The sequence below is a fragment of the Budorcas taxicolor genome, chromosome 14, assembly GCF_023091745.1.
Source record: "Budorcas taxicolor isolate Tak-1 chromosome 14, Takin1.1, whole genome shotgun sequence".
NCBI lineage: Eukaryota > Metazoa > Chordata > Mammalia > Artiodactyla > Bovidae > Budorcas > Budorcas taxicolor.
Window position 1 is genome coordinate 15,943,391 of NC_068923.1, and position 17,538 is coordinate 15,960,928.

The window sequence follows — 17,538 nt, forward strand, 5'->3', positions numbered from 1 at the left end:
TTCAGTAGCTAAAGTATTTCTTTCTTATTTAAATGCAGTAAAAATTCACCCTTGTTAGTGTCCAGTTCTACACATTTTTTCTTTTCAATTAATTTAATTTTCTGGGGGCCATGCTGCACGGCATGTGGGATCTTAGTTCCCTGACCAGGGATCAAACCTGCGCCCCCTGCAGTGGAAGCTCCAAATCCCAACTGCTGGACAGCCAGGGAAGCCCCAGTTCTAGATTGGGACTCATCCAGTGATGTATCCACTACCACACACAAGCTACGAAACAGTTCCATCTCCCCCTGCAAATTCCCAGTGCCCCTTTTCATAATCAATCCTCCAGCAACCCCGCTATCCCCAGAAACCACTAATCTGTTTTCTGTCTGTATAGCTTCACCTTTTCAGAATGTCACAAAAATGGGACAAGGCAGCACATTGCTTTGGGGGTCTGGTTTTTTGCACACAGCGTAACGCGTGTAAACCTCCTCCATGTGGCCTCCTTCGTCAGTCCCTCCTCTCGTTACTGCTGAGTAGAATTCCTGTGGGTACTGAAATAAAGTGCAGTTTTTTTGTGCATTCACCAGTCGAAGGACATTTGGATTTTTTTCTGTTTGGGGTTATTATAAAGCCATGGTAAACGTCTGTGTACAGATTTTTGTGTGACGTTGTCATTTCAGTTCAGTAAATGCCTAGGAGTAGAACAGCTGAGTTGGATGGTAAATGTAGGTTTTACCTTCTCAGGAAGTACCAAACTACCCTCCGCGCTGGCTGTGCCATTTTGCATTTCCGCGGGCAACTATGGAAGCTCTAGTTACTCTGCCTTCCCACCAGCACTTGGTATTTTCTGGTTTTTCTTTGCTCCATTCCAGTAGGTGTGTACTGAGATCCCACTGTGGTTTTAATTTGTTTCCCCCGTGGGGAATGGTGTGGAGCAGTTTTTATGGGCTTATTTGCCATCTGCTTTTCTCCTTTAGTGGAATGTCATTTGAATCTTTTTACCTGTATTTTCTTAGGTGGTTTGTGTTTTGTTCATAAGGAATTTATATATTTCAGGCCTAGTCTTTTATCAGGTATGTGATTTGAACATTATTCCTCCAGGTCCAAAGCTTATCTTTTCATTTGTTGTAGCTGTCTTCCAAAAAGCAGAAATTCTTCATTTTGGTGAGCTTATTTACCAGTTTTTTATTTTATGGATGGTACCTTTGGTGTCGCACACGGGACTGCTTTGTGCAACTCAGGATCACAGAGATTTGCTCCTACATGTTCTAGAAGTTTTAGAATTGTAGGTTTCACTTTAAGTCTGTGATCAATTTTGAGTTAATTAATGTTTGTAGTGAGATATAAATTGGGGTTTATTTTTCACATGTGCTTATCCAGGTATTGCAGCAGTGTTTATTGAATAGACCATCCTTTCTTAATTGAATTACTTTTGCACCTTTACCATAATACACATGGGTCTTTTTCTAGACTCTGTAGTTTGCTCCGTTTGGTTATATTTCTGTGCTTTCATCAACACCACACTGCGCTGATTACTATAACTTTATAATAAACCTCCAAATCAGCAGTATCAGTGCCCCAATTCTTCTCTCGAAATTGTTTGGCTATCTTCATTCCTTTACTTTTCCGTATAAATTTTAGAAACAATTTGTTGGCTACTACAAAAAAAAAAATGCTTCTGGGATTTTGATGAAAATTGCATTGAATATTTAGATAAATTTAGAGAAAATAGACAACAATATTGAGCCTTCAATCTGTGAACATGGCATGTCGCTCCATTTATTAAAGTCTTTGTTTCTTTCAACAGTATTTTATATTTTACAGTATATAGATCTTACAATTATTTGATAATTTATACCTAAATATCTCATGATTTTTAGTGCTATTGTTTATAGTATCTTTTTATTTTAATTCCCAGTTCATTGCTGGTACACAGAAACATGACTGATTTTTGTATGCTGACTTTATATTTGCCAATTTGCTGAATTCACTTTTTAGTTCTGGTAGGGTGTTTTTTAGATTTTTGGAATTTTCTATTTAGATAATACCATCCTCTCGGCCTCTACAGCACCTCCCTCCGTAAACAAACGGGGCCATTCAGATGCATACACCCAAGACCTCTGTTCCCTTTCAGAATCTCCTCCCACATCTCTGAATTCACAAAGAACCAGTCCTACATGACGGGACCTCAGAATTCTGCCCATGGGGACAGACAGAGGCACCCCACCACCATCCTGCTCTGCAAGTCACAGAGCAGCCAGGCCGCCCTGATGCCCAAGGAGCACAGGACGTTCATCGAGGAAGCCTACAACGCAGGTGACCCCCGGCCCCGGGACTCCGTTCCAGCAGACCCCATCAGTCCCTCCACCTGAGGAAGTCCTGGGGACGAGGGCCAGAGCAAGCCCACCCTCTAGGACCTTGGGGTGTCTAGAGGCGTGGATCTGGTGCAGCTTTCAGCAGGGCCTCCCGCGCATCCTCTCTGGCCTCTTCGCACCTCCTGAGACACCATCGGAAGCCCAAAATGCCCTCTCTCAGCCCTTCCCTCCACCCTCCTCCAACACCTTTCCCACCCTGGAGCCTCAGCTCACACCTGGCCCTCTCACTGGAATGCTTCTCCCCTCCTTCAAAGGATGACCTGCCTTCATCCTTATAGGCAAAGCTAAAATGCCACCCTCTCTGGGAAGCCAGTCCTGACTGCCTCTCTGTCTTAGGATTTATCACCCCTCCACCCACTGTGTGCCCAGGGCCTTTCAGACAGCTTCCCCACAGAACGCAAGTCCGCTGATACTGGGTAGGGCTCTCCTGGGCCGGAGGCTCCTTCAGGACAGAGCCGGGCCCTGACTCCCCTTGAGCCGCACACAGTCTTACAATAAATGAACACCACTGCAGGTTGGGTGACTGGATGGAGGATGAAGGGGTGAGGAAAGAACAGATGGAGGGATGGAAGGATGAATGCTTAATTGATCAACAGATAAATTAAGGGTGGGTGGATGGGTAGATGAATTTTTAAATGGGTGAATAGTGAGTAGATGGATGGATAGATGGATTTAGGAATGGAAGGTCAGATGGACCAAAGGTGGATAGATGGATAAATTTATTAATGGATGGACTGATGAGTGAGCATAAGGATGAGCAGGCAAGGTGGGTGGACCGGTGGATTGATGGATAGAAAGACATTGATAAACGTATGGGTGGATGGACAGATCGACGGACACATGGATGATAGATGAATGGGTAAATGGATGGGTGAAAAGAAGAGTCAACCAGTGAATGAATCGAGTACCACACGAGCGAGCGAGGATGCATTCCCTGCTTGCTTTCTTGCTTGCGATCTTCCCTTGAACCTCAGAAGGATGGGCAGAGCGGTTAGGAGCCCCAAGATCTCCCAGTGTGTCCCCAGCCCCAGCCCTCCCTGCCCGCCCCAGCCCCAGCCCTCCCTGCCCGCCCCAGCCCCAGCCCTCCCTGCCCGCCCCAGCCCCAGCCCTCCCTGCCCGCCCCAGCCCCAGCCCTCCCTGCCCGCCCCAGCCCCAGCCCTCCCTGCCCGCCCCAGCCCCAGCCCTCCCTGCCCGCCCCAGCCCCAGCCCCAGCCCTCCCTGCCCGCCCCAGCCCCAGCCCCAGCCCTCCCTGCCCGCCCCAGCCCCAGCCCCAGCCCCAGCCCCAGCCCCAGCCCCAGCCCCCCGCCTGCCCGCCCCAGCCCCTGCCCGCCCCAGCCCCAGCCCCCGCCCCAGCCCCCGCCCCAGCCCCCGCCCCAGCCCTCCCTGCCCGCCCCAGCCCCAGCCCCCCCTGCCCGCCCCAGCCCCCCCTGCCCGCCCCAGCCCCAGCCCCCCCTGCCCGCCCCAGCCCCAGCCCCAGCCCCCCCTGCCCGCCCCAGCCCCAGCCCCAGCCCCCCCGCCTGCCCGCCCCAGACCCCGCCCCAGACCCCGCCCCAGCCCCGCCCAGCCCCGCCCTCCCCTGCGGGTGCACCGTGGCCCCCACTGCGCACCCACCCACACGCCTTTTGCCTCAGCCATCTGCTTCAAGCTGCTCCGGGACCTCAGTGGTTCAGACTCCCTCCACCTGAGGTACATCATCAAGAAAATCAAGAGCATGGCGTCCGGGGCCCCCAACCTGGTGCTAGAAACCATCCACGACTACTTTGTAAACAGCCAGCAGGTGAGGGCTGTTCGGGCTCTTCAGGCCGGGCGTGGAGAGGGGAGAGCAGGGATGGACCCAAAGCAGGCTCAGACCTTGGCTCCTCCAGACAGCAGAGCCATGATTTGAGGCAAGTCCGTCTCCCCATTGGAGAAGGCAGTGGCACCCCACTCCAGTACTCTTGCCTGGAAAATCCCATGGAAGGAGCAGCCTGGTGGGCTGCAGTCCATGGGGTTGCGAAGAGTTGGACACGACTGAGCAGCTTCACTTTCACTTTTCACTTTCATGCATTGGAGAAGGAAATGGCAACCCACTCCAGTGTTCTTGCCTGGAGAATCTCAGGGACGGGGGAGCCTGGAGGGCTGCCGTCTGTGGGGTCACACAGAGTCAGACACGGCTGAAGTGATTTAGCAGCAGCAGTCTCCCCATGTGTCCAGCGAGCCAGCAGCGGGTGGGTGGAAAGTAGACCAACATGTGTGGACCATCCTCTGAACAGGCTCTCGATAAACTATCATGATTCTCAGAGATGAGAATGCTGAAACTTAGAGGAGGGAAGTGATTCGCCTAAAGTCACAGGGGAGGGATGGTTGGGTGGATGACTAGGGGAAAGCTCTATCTGGATTTTTTAATGAATGGATGAACTGGTAGAATGCTCTTCAGACCCCCTGGCAGTTCCCTGAGGATGGGGGCAAGTATTTACTCATCTGTCTCTGCAGAACCTAGCTCAGGGCTGTTCACAAAGGTGTTGCTGCATGGATGGCCAAGTGCGTCCACTATGCTATCTCCTCGCTGGCCTCTTTACGCGCCCCCCCCCCCCCGCTGTTCCCATGGCGACTGCCCACTTAATCAGACCCAACTCGTCCCTGAGCCTGTGTCCACCCTGCCGCCCGCAGATCTCCACCCGGCACAAGTTCCGGCTCTTCCACGTCCTAGGGGCAGTCATTGGAGCCAGTGAGTCCCTGGAGGAGGCCTGGGAGAAGTCCTTCATGCAGCTGGCCCTGGAGAACATGACCAAGTCCACGGTGAGTCTCCCCCCACCACCCACCCCCAGCAAATAGGCCATTCCACAAAGGCTTCTGGGGTGCAGGCAGCTGCTCCAGGGACCCAAAGAATGCTGGGAATGCCCAGCCTTGTGGCTGACCAAGCGATTCTGCCCATTTTCTCATTTTCTTACCACCAGCCCCTTCAGAGGGACAGCCTCATGCACCCACTTTACAGCAGAGAAAGGTGAGTCTCAGAGAGTTCTTGGTGGTCTGTGCATCCCACCCATTCCGCAGGCAGTACCTCAGCCCTTGGCTGCCTGCCTCTGGGTCCCCGCCTATTGAAGACCACAGGTTTGGACCTGGACTACACATCCCCCAGCAGGTGGGGACAGGCGCTTCTCCAGGTGCACAAGCTGGTCCAGGACTCACAGGGAGAGCAAGTGCCTCCTGGCGCCTCCATCCTGCACAACGCCTAGCACGTGCCTGGCTCTGGGTCCAATTTAGCCTCTGTACTGGGCGGTCCTGCATCCTTTCAGTCCAGCTGCTTGGGTCCTTTGCTTCTGGAAGACGCTTCCCTGATTCCCCAGGACATCGTCCCCTGTGTTGCTCTGTACTAGGCTTCAGGAACGCCTGACTCTCAGACCCAGAGCTCTCCATAGTTCCTCATACTCTCATCCCACCTCTCTTTTTCCATCTCTCTGTCCTTCATTCTCCTCTCTGAGGAGCCATCATCTTCCAGATCTTTGACTGCATTTTCTATGTATATCCATGAGCCTTTAACTTTCGAGAGACCTTGGTCTTTGTCCTTAGAAAGTTCCCATTTCATCCTGTTAATAGCTTCACAGATTCAGTGTCTTCTCTTATCTCTCAGGATATTAACGGGACTGTTTTGCTTCAAGTTTTCTCTCTCTGTTTGGCCTCTGTTTCCTCTGAGTAGCTTTTCTCTGGGTTTCATCAGGTTTGTGGTTTTGGCTATGGTTTTGGTCCCTCCCGCATCCGTGGCCTTCTCTGTGTGGCCATCTGCCTGTGCTTAGGATCTGTTGAGGTGCTCTGGGCACACAGGTGGGTGGTGAGGTTGGGGGTCCACTGCAGAGTTATGAGGTGAGCCTTCTACTGTCCTCTGCGTTTCCCCTGTCCCCATATCAGCACCTCAGTGACATTCCTCTCGGGCCATCCAGATCTCCCAGGGAAGCCCTGATATGGGGCGCAGCCCCATGCAGCAGAGTGGAGAACCTGACCCAGGAAGCGTCTGTCCTCCGCACTTGCAGGCCTGGCCTCCCCGCCCAGAGACCCTCAGCCTGGCCTCCAGAGACCCTGCGGGTGTGCAGGGTGGGGGAGGGATCTGGGCGCTTGACTACTTCGCACACACTCCGCCCTCTCCCGGCCTCCCTAGCTGTAAGCATCTGGGAGACACACCCCCCAGGATTTCTACCAGATCACGTGTGGTGTCAGTGGAGGCCGGTACTCAGCTTGCCCTACCGCCAGCTTAGCACTCAGCCCAGTTACCTCAACCAGAGGGGTGGGCTATTGCCCTCGGTAAAAATCTCCTAAATGTAGAGTACTTGAGGTCCTTTCCTGAAAGAGCAAAATCAGATTCAACCCACCATCTTAACAAGAAGCCCTCATAGTCACCCTTTCAACAAATCATAAATGATGTAACGATTTCACATGATGACTCAGACAGCGCTGAGAAAAGCCCTGGGTGTGCAACACAGTGCCAGACGGTCTGAGGCTGCCCCCCGAGTAGAGCGTGGTGGGCCTGGCTGGGGTGCAGGGAGGGAGAGGTGGCTGGCCAGCTGGGCCTCTGCCCCCAAGATGCCGACACTGACTCCTCAGGCTGGAGATCTCGGGACAGAAGCAGAGACTCTGTTTCTGAATCCCTGGCTGTGGGATTCTAAGACTCCAAGGCTGTGATGTTGCCCTGAGCTCCCAGGAGTTCCGGAAAGAGGTGACATCGAGTAGAGCCTTCAGGATGCGTGTCCAGAGTGTAGGCATTGGAGCGAGCTTTCAAAATGGACTAGCGTTTGGATAGGCAGGGCAAGTGGGCAGTGTTCCAGGCGGGAGACACAGCATATGTGCAAAGGCTCAGCAGCAGGGACAATGACGATGGGTTTCTGGACCAGGAAGAGGCCCAGGGATGTGGACATTCACATGTGATCCTGAGTCCAGGGGATAAGCCTCACCTTCACCCGCCCACTCTGCGTGTCGGGTTTCCTCAGCTGGTTTTCCATCCAAAACCTGGGTTGACAGTAGCTGTCTTGCCCACCAAACCAGACCCCGTGTGTGAGATGTCAAGGCTCCATCTGACCACCCACTCTTCCTTTCCGCCCCCCACCCAGGAGCTGGAGGAGGCCTACCAGGACGCGGCCAGCAACGTGCTGGTGGCCATCTGCAGGCACTCGTGGCAGGTGGTGGCCCAGCACCTGGAGACCGAGGTCCTGTCGGGCGTCTTCCCGCACCGCAGTCTCTTCTACGTGATGGGCGTCATGACCTCTGACGGTATGTCCTGCCCTCAGGGCCTGGACCCGGCCACTGTCTGTCCGCAGGCCAGCAGGGGGTGGGGCAGGCCGTGCAGAGAGCAGGAGGGGGCCGGCAGGGCTGCTGACCGCAGGACACACTCGGGACCGAGCATCAGCTGCACAAGCCAGACGGCCACAGGCTGCGGCCGGACACCCCCACGGCCCATCTGTGCTGCCCGTCCTGACAAGGCCACGCTCCTGCCCTCGGCATTTCAGCCGCCCACCTGGACACAACCAGGGCGGAGTGAGGAGGCCCCAGGAGGAAGGCCTGCACTGCCTCGTGGTCCGTGGTCCTCTCCGTTGGTTCCCGGCAGACAGCCAGGCCGAGCTCACAGACTGTGCGACAGGCCTGGGCGCCCAGCTGCACGTCGCAGGCCCGGGAGGTCCATGTCTCTGTGCCTCCCCTGTGGCTGCTGCCTCTGAGCCACTGGAAGGGCCACCTTGGATAGTGGGGGGTCTCTGAGGACCCCTGGGGAGGACTCACAGGGGGAGGTCTTACCAGGATGAGGCTCAGCTAACACTCTGAGTTCCTGTCGTGTACCCAGCTCTGCCATCGGGAGCTCACAGCCTCACCAGGGAGGCAAACTCCACCTTTCATCAGTCCCTCACTCATTCATTCACAAGCATGAGCTGAACTCACTGCTGCCCAGCTGGGGAGGTACTTCTGCCCTGGTGGCCATCAGGGAGGACTTCCCGGAGGAGGCAGCCAACTCTGAGCCATGCCTTGCATGCCATGAGTAGGGGTTTGAGGAGGAAATGGTGTGAGTACACCTCCGGACCTCAGGGAGGAGCTAGTCAACAGCCTCAGTGAGGATGGGGGCAGGGGGTTGAGGTCAGGGGGAGAAATGGGTGTGGTGGGTCTGCTGTCTCCAGGGCGACCCAGAGGGGAGGCCTCAGAGGCTGTGCTTGGGAAGAAGGCTGGGAGGAGACAGGCCTCAGCTTGGCTCAGCTTGCCAAGCCACCTCCCCTGGAGCTGACAGGCTGGGTGGAGGTCCCTCTGTGCCTCGGGTCAACTCTGAGACTCCCCCAGAGCAATCCCCGGTGTGGCCCCTCTTTCTGAGGTTGGGTTTCCAAAGCTCCCTAAAGGCTTTCCAGCCCCACAGTGTGCCCCTCTCTGGGCCTTGTTTTCCCACCGTTGAGGAGATCCAAGGACATCCCAAGGGGCTATGCCCAGCAGGAACCCTCTATACCACTGTCAGTGAGCCTGAGGCCCAGAGAGGGAAGTTGACCCACCTGAGGTCACACAGCATGGATGGCAGGACCACGACTCCAGCCCAGCGCTCTGGACCCCCAGGTCCAGCTCACCATCCTCGGAGCTCACCCCTCAGGGAGCCAGACAAACACAGGACAATGTAGTCCTGACTCAGTCATGACCAAGGGATGGGGGACACGGAGCCCAAGACCCAGCCCTGGCCGTGGACCCAGGACCTGGCCTCCAGTGACCACCACCTCCACTCTCTCCCCCAGAGAATCTCTTCAAGGAGAGAGAGAAGGCTGGCTGGGAAGAGCAGTTGGCCAAGGTAGGGAGGGAGCCCAGCCACGGGGGCCTTCTGCGGGGATGATGGGGGGCGAGGGTGGGCACCCGCTCAGCCCTGGGAGGGCGGAGGAGGCTCAGGACGGGAGGCGGAGGGCGGGCAAGGCTGGAACCAAGGAGCAGCAGGGTCCCTGGGAGTCAGGATGTGAACCTGTCTGTAGACACCTGGCATAGAGCAAGTGTCCAACGCACATAAGGCCCTTCCCGCCCATCCTGGGGTCTGGGTCCATGGCTGAGGGGCCCAGGGAGGATGCGGAGGTCAGACGGGAGAGCAGAGGGGCAAGGAGGAGGGCGGTGGGGCTGAAGTTGTCACAGTGCGGACGGGTGTCACGCTCCAACCACGCACCACATGGCCAGGAGAGGGGACTCCGGGCCCTGGCAGGCCTGGATTCAAGTCCAGAATCAGCCAACCACAGCTGTGTGTCCTGGGTGACCTACTTTGCCTCTCTGTACCTTATTTCCTCCTCTATCAAATGGGGGTGAAAGTACCACCTCCAATGCTTGCTGTGAAATGACAGGAAATAATCTACACCATGTCTGGCTCTGTGCGTGGCAGACAGGAAGCCCTTACTCACTGCATTAGTTATTATTATCATATAGTAGCAGCAGAATGGTTGTAATTAAATAGCATTTAGTGGAAATAACACCACCAGCAGCAGCAATACAGGTAATTAATAGAAAAATAAGACAGAAAATCACTAAGTACATAGAAGACTTCAACAACATAATTAACCAAATTGATCTAATTGACGTTCTTTTCAAATATAAATGGAACATTCACCAAGACAAATCGTTTACTGGGCCATACATCAGGTTTCAATAAATTTAAAAGGACTGAAATCAAACAGAGTACATTCTCTGCCCAGAACGTCAATTAGAGATCAATACCAAAAATATATCTGGAGAAATTCCAAATATTTGGAAATTAGACAACACTCTTCTAAATAACCCACAAGCCATAGAAGAGATCACAAGGAAAATTAGAAAATATTTTGAAATGAATGGTAAAGAAAGCACAATATGAAAATTTGAAAATTTGTGGGGCTCAACAAAAAACAATGCTTAGAAGAAAATCATATTTGTAATGCCCATATTAGAAAAGAAAAAAGATAAAATCTACTATCTAAACTCTATTTTAAGGAGCCATCCCCCAAAGTGCAAATTAAGCCCAAAGTAGAAGAAAGAAAATAATAAAAAGTAGAGGAAAAATCAAAAATTTTTAAATGGACAATAGAGAGTGAATAAAATCAAAAGTGGGTTTTTCAAAAATATTAATAAAATGATAAGCTCTTTGATAAGCTGATCAAGAAAATAAAAAATATTCATTATCAGTAAAGATGGAATATCACTGAACAACCTTTAAACATGGAAGAGTAATAAAATATGATTCCAATAAATTAGGCAATTTAGGGTGAATAAACAAATTCCCTAGAAAACACAAACCACAAAATTGACAAGAGAAGAAACAGAGGATCCGAGTAGCCCTGGATAAAAGAAACTGGAGTCATATTTTATAAACCTTCCCACAGGCTTCGCTGGTTAATTCTATCACAAGTTAAAGTGTCAGTCGCTCAGTCATGTCTGACTCTTTGGGACCCCACGGACAGTAGCCTGCCAGGCTCCTCTGTCCACGGGATTCTCCAGGCAAGAATTCTGGAGTGGGTTGCCATTCCCTTCTCCAAAGCATCTTCCCAACCCAGGGATTCAACCTGGGTTTCCTGCTTTGCTGACAGATTCTCTACCATCTGAGTCACCAGGGAAGCTCATCACAAGTTAATGCAGAAATAATACCAATTCTGTCCAAATTCTCTCAGAAAATAGAGGAAGAAGGAACACTCTGGAAACCATCTGATGAGGCCAGCACAACTCAATACCAAAGCCAGAAGAAGACATTACAAGAAAGCTACAGACCAATATCTTTTATGAGGATGAACTCAAAAATATTTAGCAAAAGATTAGCAAGAAAAACCTGCCCTTTTGTCCACCCGCCTGGAATCTCTCGCATCCCAGAGACCTTGTCAATAGGTGTGATTCTCAAAACCGCTGACGCCTGATAATGAAAGTCCACCTGTCACCCTCTCTGAAGGTTCAGAGGTGGGTCAGAGTTCCAACCGTCGATCCAGCATTGGTTCTCTGGGCAACTCACCCTCATCCTGGGTGGAGAGCCAGGGGCTCTCGAGAAGTGGAACCAGGCTTCTTGTGAACAACAGAAGACACCCGTTACCGCTCTCCTCACCTAGGAAAGGGTCTCAGAAGCTCTGTGCCAGAAGAAGATGGAGACCACGTGTATATTTTTATTGTAAGTCCCAGTATCACATTGAGGAAGGCTCTTCACGGAGCAGGAAGAGGAGGAAACGAGCGTCTGTGGAAGCCCTGCCACTCGTGCACCTAATGATGAGTGAGTGACACCTTCCCACTAAGATCAGAATGAGGCAAAGAGGCCCACAGTCTCCACTCCTGGTCAACATTGCACAGAAGTCCTAACCGGGGCAGTAAGGCAAGAGACAGGCAAAAACAGATAGATGGATTACAATAGAAAATGAAAAACTATCTTTCTTTGCAGACAACATAATTGCATACACAGAAGATCTCACAGATTTTTAAATTCTGGAACTATTAATTACTAATAATTGAATTCAGCAAGATCTCAGGATATAGAATCAATATGCAAATGTCAGCTGAATTTCTGTGTACTAACAATAAACAATTGCAAAATTAACTTCTAAAAACCTATGACTCGGTCACATTAAAAACATGAAAGACTCAGACAAATTTAACAAACATATGGGCAAGATCTTTACAAAACACTGCGAAAAGAAATTAAATAAAACCTAAATAAATACAGATAAATGATCATGGATAACAAGAGTCAATAATCTTAAGATGTCAATTCTAAAAATTGATTTGTGTATTGCCAGTATGATGCCAACCAACTTCATTATAGAATTAAAATCCATCATTTAAAATTTTATATGGAAATTGCAAAAGGCCTGGAATAGCCAGAACAATCTTGAAAAAGAGCATAATTATAAGAATTACACTAGCTGACTTCAAGATTTCCTATATAGCTACAATCAACAAGATAGAATTGACAGAGATAGAATAGAAACACCAACATAAAACCACACTTACGTGATCGATTAATTTTTTTTTAATGGTACCAAAGCAATTCAATAGGGAAGGTCTTTTGAACAAATGGTTCTGCAACAATCACCTATCTGAGGGGTTAAAAAGAACTTTAATGCCTGCCTCGAACCATTCACAAAAGTTAATTTGAGATGGGCCCAAGGCCTAAATATTAAAAAACAAAAAAACTTCTTGAGGGAAACACAGGAGACAATCTTACGTTTATCTTGGGGCAGGTAAATATTTCTTGGAACCCAGAAATCACTCAGCATAAAAATATTTTTAAATGGATAAATTGGATTCCATCTGAATTAAAGTTTCTGCTCATCCCACAATACTATGAGGAAAGTGGAAAAAGGGAAATCAGAGACAAGAAGAAAATATTCACGAGACATATCTCTGACAAGGGATTGTATCCAGAATAAGTGAAGAACTCTTCCAAAACTCTGGGAGAAAAGACAAACAGCCCAACTGCAAAAGTGAACAGAAGATTTAAGTAGGCATGTCACAGAAGAAAGCAGATGAATGACCAAAAGCCAAAGACACAACGGTCAGCATCTTGAATCCTCAGGGAAATGTCAGTTAACATCCGGGAGCAGCCTCCACCCGCCCACAGACAGACTTCAAAGGAGAAAGAAAGGCTCGGCCAAATGCTGGTGGGGAAGTGCCCGCTGCAGATGGGACAGGGAAACCTGCTTGGAAAACTGACATTTTCTTATACAGTTAGGACTCGGGAGTTCCACTTTTAGGTACTAACCCCAGAAGCATGAAACACTCGTATACAAAATTACACACAGAAGCATGTTCCCAGCAGCCTTATTCCTAAGAGCCTCAGACTAGGAACAACCTGTACCAGGCAGACTCATCCCCTCCCAAAGACCTGAAATCAATTACTTACTCACCCACCTGAGGAAACTGGAGAAAGTTTTAGAGCGAGTTACACTGAAGCTGAGTGGCAGAAATGAAATAACGAAAGTCAGAGCAGAAACAGAGGGGTCACCTTGAACAAGCGTGCAACAGCACGGCGAATCTCAAACACACGCTGAGGGAAAAAAACACTAGACACGGGGCTTCCCCGGTGGGTCCGGTGGTTAAGAATTGCCTTGCAGTGCAAGGGACATTGGTTTGATCCCTGGTCTGGGCAGATTCCACATGCCCAGGAGCAACTAATCCCAAGTGCCACAATTACTGAGACTCCTCTCTGGAGCCGGCGGGCCGCAGCTATGGAATGAAGCCCATGCTTCTAGAGCCCAAGCCCCACAAGCAGAGAAGCATCTGCGGTGATAAGCCCATGCACCACAATTAAGAGGAGCCCTCAGCTAGAGAGAGCCCGCTCGCAGCAGTGAAGGCCACAGCCGAAAAGCGAATCGACACGTCTCTGTAAGAAATATCAGACACAGGAAAAGCACACACCGCACGATTCCAGTCATGCGAAATTCTAGACGAGGCAAAATTAACTTTATGGCAGGCGAACTAAGTCAAACCGGTCTTGTGGGGATGGAGATTAACTAGGAGTGAGCATGAGAGAGCTTTCTGGGGCAGTCAGAAGTGGTCCAGATATTGACAGGGTGAGACATTACTTTGCCGACAAAGGTCCGTCTAGTCAAAGCTATGGTTTTTCCAGTAGTCATGTATGGATGTGAGAGTTGGACCATAAACAAAGCTGAGCGCCAAAGAATTGATGCTTATGAACTGTGGTGTTGAAGAAGACTCCTGAGAGTCCTTTGGACTGCAAAGAGAGCCAACAAGTCCATCCTAAAGGAGATCCGTCCTGGATATTCATGGGAAGGACTGATGCTGAAGCTGAAGCTTCAATACTTTGGCCACCTGATGCGAAGAACTGACTCATTGGAAAAGACCCTGATGCTGGGCAAGATTGAATGCAGGAGAAGAAGGGGGTGACAGAGGATGAGATGGTTGGATGGCATCACCTACTCGATGGACATAACTTTGAATAAGCTCCAGGAGTTGGTGATGAACAGGGAGGCTTGGCGTGCTGCAGTCCACAGGGTCACAAAGAGTTGGACACAACTGAGCGACTGAACTGAACTGAGACAGACATACGTTTGTCAAAATTCATTGCACTACACACTGATGATACATGTGTCTCACTGTAAGTTAAATAGACCTCAATATTAAAATATTTAAAGCTTTAAAGAAAATTTTGGAAACATTCAAATTTCAAAATATTTCAAAATATAAAAAGAAATATGGGGCCCACCTTATATATTCTGTAAACATTCTTAGCAGAGTCTAGGACTGATGCAGAATCAGTTAGATGACTATCTCTGCTATGGAAACGTGCAGAATTCACACTAATTCCCATAAATAGTGTTGTAGCAGTTTGGGCTCCGCTTTGGCCACCAATTGCTGGTACATCCCGCCATGAAAAAAAGAGACACTGAAGGTTTGGAGGAGGGGACAGAAGACCCTGGTGCTTCCAGGAGGCTGGGGTTCCCTGGGCATTCAGCAGACACCTGTCCAGTGGGCGTATGGGAGAGCCACCCAGGTCCTGCTGCACCCCAACAAATGGACCAGGTGTGGGGCACGACTGGGGCAGACAGGCTCCTCTGGATTCTGCCCTGGGGTGCGTGCGTGCTAAATCGCTTCGGTCATGTACCTGACTCTCTGTGACCCTATGGACTGTAGCCCACCAACCTCCTCTGTCCATGGGATTCTCCAGGCAAGAAAGTGTAGGTTCCCATGCCCTTCTCCAGGGGATCTTCCCGACCCAGGGATCAAACCCGCATCTCATCCTTCCTGCATTGGCGGGCTGGTTCTTTACCACCAGCACCATCTGGACAAGCCTTGGAGGAGTGGAGATGGCCAATGTGCAGTGAAAGCATTAGTCACTCAGTTGTGTCCCACTCTTTGCGACCCCAGGGACTGTAGCCCGCCAGGCTCCTCTGTCCAGAGGAATTTCCAGGCAAAAGTACTGGAGTGGGTAGCCATTCCCTTCTCTAGGAGATCTTCCCCACCCAGGGACAGAGCTCAGGTCTCCTGCATTGTAGGCAGATTCTTTACCATCTGAGCCACAAGGGAAGCCCTAGGCTAGAGCAGTTTCCATTTCCAGGTCCAAGGGTGCATCACCAGAGGGCGTGCAGACAGTCCTGCCTGCAGAGGGCGCCCTTGTCTCCAAGTTGGCCCTGCTAGGGCTCCTTTAGGGTAGATCCCCAGAAACGGAATTAATTGGGGAAATGGATGAATTTCCATAAATATAAACTATAAATTTTAGTTAACATTGCCCAAACCTGCACTTTAATGTGATCCAACCACCTCCAAAATGTGGTGCTTTTACTATTTCTCAGTCTTGGCCAAAATGATACATCATCCTAATTTCCATTTCTTAAATATTAGTAAGGTTGAGTTTATATATCTCCATTTTTAAGCGGATTGTCATCTTTTTCTTATTGGTTTTAAAAAGTGCTCTTTATCAATGATATTAACTCTTGGCAACAAATCATAGAAAGAAAAAAAAACTACTGTGTCTTTCAACTTTATTTATGGTGATTTGGCTAAACAAACTTCTTGAAATGTTTATCTTCACATTTACCAATCCTTTTCTCTTTTAAGGTATTTGGGTTGGGAGCATAATTAAAAGGAGTCTCTCCATCAGAAAAAAATCTTAGGATCAAAATCTTAGACAACTTGTACTGTGGAAACCAGGAACACTGAAAACAGAGGGGCTGTGTATTTATCATCATAAAATGAGGCATTGTTAGGGCTTTTAGGACTTGATGTTTAAGAGGGACTTCTCATTCATTTGATCATTGGTTAATTCATTCCTTCATTCAAAAATACTAACAGAGTGTCAACTACTTGTCGGGCACTGTAAGGGGCTGGTGAGACAGCAATGGGCAAACAAGACCAACCTTGCCCCCCAGGCACCCACACACTGGTGCAGCCACCTTGAGGGGACACGCCACTGGGCCTCTATGACAGCCGAGCCCCGGCCCAGCCCTGGGGACATGGTCAGGCTCCTGGTTTCTAGCCCCTCCTTGACAATCTCCAGGGAGGAGCATCTTGAAGAATAGGTTTCTCGTCCCCAAGGGCGAGCAAACAAGTCAGAGAGTGGGCCCTGGAGCCTCAGGAGAGGGAAGCGGGGAGGAGGACGGCGGAGTCGGGACCCTGAGCGGGTGGGGGCGGGCCAGGCTGGGGGAGACTCACAGGGTGGGGACAGAGACCCTCTGTCCGCCCACCCCCATCTGCTCACAGATGGCCATCAAGTCGGTGCCGTTTCTGAACACGGAAGGGTGGTCCAAGGAGCTTCTGGGGGCACTCACCAGGCCCAACCGGACGCAGCAGGAGCAGCCCCCGGAGAAGGTGGGCCACTCCCACCCCTGGTGCCCACTGCAGAGGCCCAGGGCTCTGTCCCTGGGCCCCACGCCCAGAGCAAGCCCCAGGCCCCCGAAAAAAACAGAGGGCGGGGGCCAGGCGGTAGGACTTGCAGCCACACCCTTGATGCTTCACCACCAGGCCAGGGATTGCTGGTCACAAAGCAGAGGGGCGAGGGGGCCTGCACCAAGGAAGTGGCAGGCTGCACGGTGGACAGGGGTCCAGAGAGGGGGTTCAGGCTCAAGACAGGAAGCTGAACGCTTCCCCAGGCCTTCCTGTTCATCTACTATGGGCTGATGCTTCAAGCCGAAGAGAACGGCACCAACGTCAGGACACACCTGAAAACCCTGCTGGAAACGTCCCACCAGTGGCCCAAGCAGAGGGAGGTAAGGCTGTGGCGGCCACTCAGCCAACTGCCTGACCCTGACCACAGGGTTAGCCTGAACCTGGCCACACTCCAAGCCCTGACCTGAGCCCTGACCCTGGTCACTCTGAGCCGTGACCTGAGCCCTGACCCTGGTCCCACTCCGAGCCCTGACCTGGTCCCACACGGAGCCCTGACCCTAGTCACACAATGAGTCCTGACCCTGGTCCCACTCTGAGCCCTGACCTGGTCCCACACGGAGCCCTGACCCCGGTCCCACTCCGAGCCCATCACAGCTGTGTCCTCTTCTTGTCACCTGGACCCTCATTCCCCGCTCTGGCGCGGGGCTTGAGACCTGGGGGTGGGGAGGCAGCGGTAGCAGGGCTCCACAGTCACCTCTCCCCCCACCCTACCCTCACCTCCAGCCCTCATAAAGAGACACCCCACGAGGCTCAGCTCAGACGTGTGTGTCCTCCCAGGCTGGTGGGAGGCAGGTGCCCTGTGCCCTCGGACAAATTCCCTCCCTCCCTGGGCCTCAGTTTCCACACACCCAGGTGAGGAGTA

General features: G+C 51.2%; 1 protein-coding gene across 1 annotated transcript in view; it reads left to right on the forward strand.

Moving 5' to 3' along the window:
• Positions 1-2,159: 2,159 nt before the first annotated feature.
• Positions 2,160-17,538, forward strand: part of LOC128059643 (maestro heat-like repeat family member 5) — a 53,172-nt gene continuing 37,793 nt past the window's right edge. The window contains exons 1-7 of the mRNA XM_052652046.1: positions 2,160-2,298; positions 3,989-4,134; positions 5,007-5,135; positions 7,436-7,595; positions 9,083-9,135; positions 16,491-16,598; positions 16,880-16,996. Coding sequence (XP_052508006.1) covers positions 2,160-2,298; positions 3,989-4,134; positions 5,007-5,135; positions 7,436-7,595; positions 9,083-9,135; positions 16,491-16,598; positions 16,880-16,996 — 852 coding nt within the window. The remainder of the gene's footprint in view (positions 2,299-3,988; positions 4,135-5,006; positions 5,136-7,435; positions 7,596-9,082; positions 9,136-16,490; positions 16,599-16,879; positions 16,997-17,538) is intronic.